Source organism: Notolabrus celidotus, chromosome 11, assembly GCF_009762535.1.
Source record: "Notolabrus celidotus isolate fNotCel1 chromosome 11, fNotCel1.pri, whole genome shotgun sequence".
Taxonomy (NCBI): Eukaryota; Metazoa; Chordata; class Actinopteri; order Labriformes; family Labridae; genus Notolabrus; species Notolabrus celidotus.
In genome coordinates, this window is record NC_048282.1 from 35244171 (window position 1) to 35252782 (window position 8612).

At 38.9% G+C, this 8612-nt stretch overlaps 1 protein-coding gene across 3 annotated transcripts; it reads left to right on the forward strand.

Annotated features, from left to right (window-relative positions):
* The first annotated feature begins 1214 nt into the window (after positions 1 to 1214).
* Positions 1215 to 6883, forward strand: LOC117821096. 3 transcript variants are annotated; one of them, XM_034695133.1, is made up of 7 exons: positions 1215 to 1293; positions 2420 to 2484; positions 2646 to 2694; positions 3660 to 4673; positions 4939 to 5094; positions 5308 to 5400; positions 5740 to 6883. In XM_034695133.1, exons 4-7 carry the CDS (start codon positions 3669 to 3671, stop codon positions 6052 to 6054), a joined length of 1569 nt encoding a protein of 522 aa, XP_034551024.1. In that variant the 5' UTR covers positions 1215 to 1293; positions 2420 to 2484; positions 2646 to 2694; positions 3660 to 3668; the 3' UTR covers positions 6055 to 6883. The 3 variants fall into 3 exon arrangements, with proteins under 3 accessions (XP_034551024.1, XP_034551027.1, XP_034551025.1); XM_034695136.1 differs by having other exon boundaries at positions 2646 to 2690; XM_034695134.1 differs by lacking the exon at positions 1215 to 1293 and having other exon boundaries at positions 1927 to 2484.
* The last annotated feature ends 1729 nt before the right edge of the window (positions 6884 to 8612 follow it).

Here is an 8612-nt window from a genome sequence, read left to right on the forward strand (position 1 = left end):
CCATTTTCTTTGATCTGTCATTCTCAATAAATAACATGACATGTCCACTCAGTCTCTCCTGTCCCATCGTGCTCATCAAGGGGTTTTTAGTTTTAACTTGGAGAATGAGCGCTCACTGAGCTGTGCCAGGCAGCTCTGCGTAACTCCTCATCTCGTGCTTGCAGCAGTGTGTTGGGGTGGATTGACTCAAACATGTTCCCAGTTCCATTTAAGCTGGTGAATCTTTGGGACAGTTGCTGGATGATGATATCAGGCATTAAAAACGTTCACCCGAAAGTTGCTCCCTGGGACAGTGAGGCGACTGTCTTCATCCAAGTGACGCATAACTTTTCTAGAGCAAGAGTGGCAGACTAAGCCTCATCAAATCGCTCTCTAAACTCCATCAAAACACTGATTGAGTTTTGGAGTAGAGTAGATGGGTTTATTTCATCGGCAGATCTTCTGTTTTTTCTCACATCATTCACCTTTTCACAGATGGCCTCCCAAAGATGGCTGAGATGTCTCTGCTGGAGTTCACCCATGTGTTTATTTCCCTCCTCCACAAAGACCTCCAACTCCATGGCTTCAAACTTCATTTATCACTTTTTGAATTAAAAAAAATGGAGGAACTCAAAATGGAGACAAAAATAAAAGTTTAATGAACAAACAAATCCACAAGGAACACTAGAGAACAATCATATAAACTGGCAAAACAGTGGAGGAGACAGACTATTACACAGAGAGTAATCTAACCCAGGTGCGACATAAAACAGGTGAAAATAATCAGGTTGCAATCAAAACTGGAGGGAAACACAAAGACAGGAAGTGAAACTAAAGCAGACACACAGGGGGCAAGAACTACAAAATAAAACAGGAAACATAATAATGGTGGGAGACGATTTGGCGTTAATATATTTAGGTTGTAAGAGATGTAAAACTTGTTGGTTGCTTCTTCTGATTTCCCTCCCTGGCTCTGCAACTGAATCCCCCTACCCTACACTCAAAAAACTCAACTAGGGCATGTGTTTGATTAGCAAACTAGACATGTGTTAGTATTAAATGAATATGTTGTGTTTATGTTCATTAAATAATTTGTTCGTGTTTGTTGGACGTGAATCAAAGGAAATTCGGTTTAATTCATGTCATTAATGTCAATCCAATGAGAATGAGGTACATCCAAACAACACTCTGATACGGTTAACTACTGCGCATGCTCCACGCCCACCTGATGCGGAAACAGTTTGAAATGCGCGCAATTAGGAGCCGACATTTTACATCCTCCCACCGAATCGTTTGTCATCCTCGCTAATAAGGGTAAGTAATTCAAATATATCTACATTAATGTATTTAGTGATATGGTATCAGTGATAAATAATACTGTAGTTATTAGATATTTATGAGAGATTTCTCCGTTATGTTTTGTCACTCATGTTTCTCGCAGTTAGCTAACGCTTGGTCAACTTCACCAGAAAGTTAGCTGGGTTTTCTTCATTTACATCCCGGTTAACGTTACTATCATTAATATCTCTCAAAAAAGCTTTTTTTGTGCAGTAAAAACGTCAGTCACTGAGCCGCTGTGCAGAAAAAAAAAACGTCTCTGCAATGAGAGAGAGACACGGTGAGTGAGGGAAATTCCGGCAGACCTCCATGATTTTACTCTGCTGTATGGGGCCGACACTAACGTTTAAAAAGCGCCCGTCGTCCTGTTGATAACAGCTGTGAGGGTTTATTTTTGTATTTATATAACAGCATGCAGGGTGTGCAACCCTCTCTCCAGCCTGTCAGCACACCTGAAGCACTCGCGCACCTGCAGCCAGGATGATGCAACACAAAACCCGCTAAACGGCACCTTCCGCAGGGCTGCGTGGAGATGTATGTGTATGTGTGTGTGTGTGTGTGTGTGTTTATTTGTGCTTAACAAAGTAAGTAACGTAAAACAATCAGAAAAGAAGGTTTTATTCCTCAGTTTAATTTGTCCTGTCTAGCGCGACTAACCCTCCAGTCACTCTGTAACGTTACCTCGCTCGACCATGTCTCTCTCCCTCAGTTAAACTGGAGAGGAGGGTCCGACATTGAATGCTGTGTGTTTACAAACACCAAGCGACAAGACGACAGACTCTACATATAAATTAAAAACGTAAAGTGAGCGGTGTTAACTTTAACTTCAGACAGTGCACAGAAATAAGGGTCTTTACACAGACACGTCGCTGTGTGTTTGTGAGAGAGGGAAAAAAGAGAGAGAGTATCAGTGCGCTGCAAACAGCCCTGTATGGTAGTTAATCTATTACGGATGGCGTCATTCTTTCAAACGGATAAAATTAAAAAATGGGTGGCAAAATATACTTTGGCAGCTGTTACTAAACCTGGGGGATGTTTTTTTTATTAACAATAGAAATATTACATCCATTGTAACTTTTTTCCTTTTTTTTCTCTTTACCAGAAATACATCTCAAGAAGCAGTGTCCCCATGCTCTCATATTTGTGTGTGGCCCTAGACAATTTATGGTGAGTTTATATTTTTTGTTATATTGTTTATCTGTTACCATATATAGACCTAATTACACAGCTGAGGTTTAATGGTTTTGCTCAAATGCGGTGTGTTTTTACTATACATGGCTAATAGCTTTTATCGTTGGCTAATGCATTTATTCTTCTTTTTTTTTCAGTGACGTGTATGTGGCAGTGCAGTCAATGTGTCGCTAGAGAGAGTAGTAGGTTCAAGTTACTTAAACATTATAAACTACATCATCATTATGGAAGAGGCCAACATTATTCGTGCATATATGTAAATTGTCCATGCACAAGTCGTAAAATTATGCTTCGTAGCAGGGCTGCAATTTATGATAATTTTTTGTCAATGTATTTATTATTTTTTAATTCATGAAATTACAAAATGCAAGACAATAATTAAAAGACAGGAGATCATACAATTTGAGAAGCTAGGACCAGAGAATGTTCAAAATTTTGCTTGATAATTTAATTGAATGATTTAAAACATTTAAAATATATATTTTAAGTTTGATTAAAATTCATAAATCTCAGCACTAAATAGAATCTACTGTAATTTCTAGTTTATTATATACTAGAAATTACACTAGATTCTCTTTAGTGCTGATATTCTTAAAAACAAAGTACGCACACACACACACACACGGGGATGTCACGAGAACCGATACTTCGGTACCAAGTTGATGCCATTAGCTGTTAGCAGCCAGTGGTAGCAGTCCTGCTTGGCTTTAAAATGGAGCTTACAGCTAAGATTAACAGAGGTTGCATTGAGTTACATTATTATGAGTTCAAGCAGTAAAAATTTGTATTGGGCGAAGGTAAATGATAACATCATGATGTGTTAAAATGTAATCTTTTATTCATTTTTGGAGATAAATTTGAATAAATACAGTTATTTGAAGGAGATGTTTTCAAAGTAATATGTTAGATTTTCAATTCATGTTAAGTTACATTAACAAAGTATCCAAAGTGTTTATTGTTTTGATGTTTACCAAGGTATTGAATTGGGTATCAAGTATTGTTGAATTTCACTGATATTGGTATCAACTACTAAATTTTGTGACATCCCTGATATATACTTGTCTAATTATAAATTAGTATGTGCTTCTTAAGTGCTCCTGAGTTTTTTTTGTTGTGAAATATTCAACTAGTGTTCTTTTTCTTTTATTAAGGTCTGGACAATGACGCAGCCCATAAGACTGAGAATCATCCTTGGTGAAAATGATGCGAGGAAGCTTATTCTGCCAGCAGGGATACCGGACTCCATAGAGGAATTGTGCCAGACAATAAAGACGAGTTTTGGATTGCAACAAGATTTTCGGCTTCAGAATCAGGATGCTGATTTTGGAAATGAGTTCATCAACCTTTCCGTGATCTCCGAAGTAGTTGACAAAGCAACCATTAAGGTGATCTTTTTGCAAAGTTTTACTGAAGATGATGCAGTGATAGGTCAAGCAGCCCAGGGCCTAAGATATTCCTCATCAGTCTCCTCGGTTGACACAGATGAGACAGAGCCTGTTTCTTCAGATTCGTCCTCATCTTCAAGGCAGTGGGTTTGGCCAAGTGTTTTCCCAGTCCCTTCTTTCAGCTATGATGCTGAACTGCAACTTGAAAAGGCCAATGCTGAGTACAATGCCAGTGGAATCCGCTTGAGCCCCTCACCAAAACTGAAGTCTGCCATTTTGCAAAGACTGTCAGAAGAAATTATTAAATTCAAAGCCTACCCAACTGACCTTGATCTAAATGATGTTGCAGAAGCCCTTGTGAAAAAGCATCCTTGCCTGTGGGAGCAGGGATCCTTTAATGGCTGTTATGGGTGGAAGATTAGCCTTAAGTATAAAATGGCCAACTTCCGGACAACTCTAAGAGGCCTCGGATGTGCTGAGGTGACAATAAATTCTCTGAAGAACAAGCCCAAAGACAGATGTGTTCCAGCAATGAATGTGAAAAAGCCCAGAAGGGCAGAAGTCAATTATTGTCCACCGCATCCAAAAGGAGAAACTGATGAGAGTCTGGAAAAGGAGAGAATTTCCCTGCTTTCAGAGATTACAAAGAGAAACAATGACCATATAGTGACTGAGAAAATGGACACGACTTTCTCATACCGAAGGCAAGAGGTTCTTCAAGGACAGCCCTTGGTTGCAGACTTCAAAAGCAGATGGCCAGCTCTGTTCAGTGGGAAAGAGGTGCGTGTCCCATATGTGCTGACGTTTTTTGTATGCCCCTAGAGTGTGCACACATACAAGAACAGGAAGACAACGACAAATCAAATATAGAAGTGTTGACTCAATACAAAGATATGGTTATGGTGATATTTAGTAGAACTTTTCTCCACACTGTTATCGTTAATGCAGTGATCTAACGGCTAGTAATTAATTTTTGTCCTACCTGTGTATATTGTTGTGATGTTCTAATAAGCTGAGTAACAAGTGCATTGTTACATTTTTCCAGATTGATAAGGAGTTCCTGCGCATCTCAACTGTACCTCTAATATCTACATTCTTTGCTGAGCTGGACCAGTACTCGCCACGCTTGATGGCGATCTTTCAAAAAAAAGGTGGGGTGGCTGGAAGAAAAATAAGACAGATCATGGTGGCCATCTCAAAGGTTGGTATTAAAATGTTTGTGTGTCATATTGTGTCAGATTTTGTTGAGATTTCGAACAGATGTTGAGTACTTGCATTTTGGGTTCCTGAGACTAAAGTATTGTCTGCCACACAATAACTATACTCAACACTTAGGATTAATCAAACTTGCATTCAAGACTATCTTTTGTCAAACGGAATAGTCAGAATGTTTTTTTGTTGTCGTTTGTTTCAGGATGACACGATACATACAAGACGAGCATGCATCCTCAAGTCCTTGTGCATCTACTTGAACGAAGACCACGAGAAACTTGTGAAGGAGTACTTGGTGAGTTACTTTTGAAATACAGTCACAAACATATTTATTTGCTTAAAGGGAAAATAGTACTTGGGTGGAATGAACCTTTTAAAACTATAAATCATTAGACAGAAAGTAGTGTTTGGGCGGAATGAACCTTTAAAACTGTAAGCAACAGAGAATCTGTGGTTATTTTATTTTAATATTGACACATTTATACCAGATAAAAAAAAAAAAATCAAATACACAAATCATTTGTGTGGGAGCTGTGCAGTTTGATATTGGAATATTTTCAGAGAGAGAGAGAGACACTTTATTTCTTCATATTATACTGTCAATTGTAAACTATTGTTATATTTTACTTCATAGGCCACAGACAACGAGGCCAAAACTACCATGGAGCAAACAGTGATGGGAGTCTACGTCATTGAGAAGGAGGGTGCTGAACCTGGAGATGACCCAGAGGATGTTGGTGTACTGGTTGAAGGTGTGGAGGTCCTCCATGGCTTGGGGAGCATTGCAATGGCTTGTGCGCTCTTATTTGGACTCATATACTGTTTGAACCTGAGCTACCCACCAGAGCTCAAGTGCACGTTTGAGGTCCTGCAGAAGATTCTGCTGAAGCTAGATGGCCAGAGGTTGTCCTCAAAGGTACAATTTCTGAAAAACAAGCTTCTGGAGTGATTCAAGGCTGAGAAAGTCGTAAAAAGACAGAAGGAATGCACATATCTTGATTTAATGCAGATTATTTTAGTGGCAAGTTCATTCTACATGCTTCTTTGTTAAAACATTTTGAATGTGCACCAGGACAATTTTATTTACAAATATTTTTTGTTTTTATCAAAACATAGCAAAAAGATTGTGAGAAATATTACAGTAATCTTTCACTACTTCTGATTTATTTTGCTGCAATGCACAAGCAGATTTTCTTTGGTTTTAACTCTAATAATTCACTGTTTAAAAGTGTTGAAAAAACAGCAGTTTTTTAGCAGTCCTGCTTGGCTTTAAAATGGAGCTAACTGCTAACATTAACAGAGGTTGCATTGAGTTACATTATTATGCGTTCAAGTAGTAAAAATGAGTATTGGGCGAAGGTAAATGATAACATCAAGATGTGTTAAAATGTAATCTTTTATTCATTTTTGTAGAGAAATTTGAATACATACAACTCAGTTGTTGCACTCATGCTAGTTATAGTCAGGCACCTTCTTTTGTAAGGCTGCTGACAAGCATTTTGCTCTTTGCTCAACGCATTATGTTTCCGGGCAAAATTGTGACGTATGTTGAGTTTTACTTTAATCACTGCTGCTTGTTGCTACGTCATCTACAGCTTTCATCTCATTGGTTGCGCTTCGAAAGGTCAGCGGAAACGGGGTCAAAGCTGAAATAATTTGAACTTTGAGCGCAGCGCTCAGTGGTGATCATGTGAAAGCAGCTGAAAATGTGTTTTTAATGTAACATATTGTTGTTCCAAAGTCTGTTTCATTGGACTTAGAATAAAATGTTAAAATTGTTTTTGTGTTGTCATTTATTATGTAGGTCAGTGGAACTTTGGTAATTTGATTTAAATGAATGCTAACTAGTACTATCAATGAAACAACTCTAATTGGAACAATAAGATTGATATTAGTAAAACTATTAAAAAACATATTAGTTAATTCAACAACACTGACATTAATAAAACAGACGAAACTGGTACTAGTTCATCCAACAAGGCTGAATGTTGTTGCACTAAACTGTCTGGCACATGTTCACTTAACTTAATTGAATTTGACTAGACTAACTAAGGACAAACATTTTAATTCAGTGAAAGGCAAGTAAATTGAATTGAGATATTCACATGACGTTTCACACACTAATCTACACAGTGTTCAAATAACACAATCAAGATAGTCTGATTTAACTTTATTTGTTTAGATGGAATTTTAGTGGCATAATGCAATTAAGTTCATCCAATGTTTTATTATTTTGAGTGTACTGACTAAGAGCTGCAGACAGGTACAACTACTTCCAACAGTGTGGGACTCCAACATCACAAAAACTTGTGGCTAACAGATGTGTCCATGATGACTGGAGGCCTTCAGACTTCATACAATAACTGAAGAGATAAGGACACCACAATGCCTCACAGTGTTTGATTTGATAAGCGAAGAAAGGGGCGAGGCCTGGGCTGGCAATCACCTTTCAGTCAAAACTCAGGGCTCACTGATTTAAAGTCTTAGAGAAACCTTTAATACGCTCTAATTAACTATAATTCACAATCTGCAAAAAATCTCAGCTAGACAAAATTTGCAGAGTTACTTAATATTTGTTTTTTTGCACAAAGAAGCTTATTTGTGTTTGTTTGACCCAGACTAATAAGATGAAAGATACAATAAGGGTAGAAACAGGAGCCGGCAGCCTGCTCAGACTGGATGCTCTCTGATGAGGAGGCAGAACAGTCTGCTGGAAGGATTTATGAGGGTGGAGCGCCCAGTAAAGAGCTAAGCTAGCTGATGGGGGCAGAGCTAATGGACTGCTCTCCACTCAGCAGTCTGTACTTCATTCACATCCTGCAGAACCAGGGGCTGCTGGTTGTGAATGGGAACAAGACTTTTTAAGGTGCTTCATAAAATAGATGCAGGCTTTTTTTCAGCAATAACCCCAAGATATCAGAAGGACACAATCTGTGCAAGGAGATCATTTAGTACCTCATTTAAAGCTAGTTAACCATTGGGATTTACACAGTCTGGAACTCTAATTATGGTGTTAGAATAAAGAGGTTACAGGAGAAGAAGCAAGCAACAAGTTTTACGTCTCATACGAGCAGAACACCAAGGGCAGCGATCACAAGAACTGTTCACTCCCTATTGGCTGACATATTCTAAGGGGGACGAGTAAAGCTGCTACCTGCTGCTGGAAAGAACTTACAACAACCAGTCTTTCCCTCTCTCTCCTCTCTCTGCCTGTCTCTTACTTTAACTCTCCCTGTCCCATTAAAGTCACTAACCATAGACCTTTCTGGAGTCCCTGAGCTCCCTTGTCTCGTAGGTTCCTCTGGATCTCTGCTGCTGTGGACGTGCCAGACTCCAGCTGCTACAACTACTACTATCCATCCCCCCACTATCATCTCTCTCTCTCTCTTCATCTCCCTCTATCCCTCTCTCCAACACGGTCTCAGCAGATGTGTGTCTAACATGAGTCTGGTCCCGCTGTAGGTTTCTGCCTGTTAAAGGAAGTTTGTCCTTGCCACTGTAACTTGC

Bases quoted from the DNA above. Each gene is read 5' to 3' on its own strand.
- LOC117821096 (XM_034695133.1), top strand. From the start codon at position 3,669: ATGACGCAGCCCATAAGACTGAGAATCATCCTTGGTGAAAATGATGCG. The intron at 5,095-5,307 runs GTTGGTATTAAA...CGTTTGTTTCAG, and splicing joins TCATGGTGGCCATCTCAAAG to GATGACACGATACATACAAG. The intron at 5,401-5,739 runs GTGAGTTACTTT...TTTACTTCATAG, and splicing joins AACTTGTGAAGGAGTACTTG to GCCACAGACAACGAGGCCAA.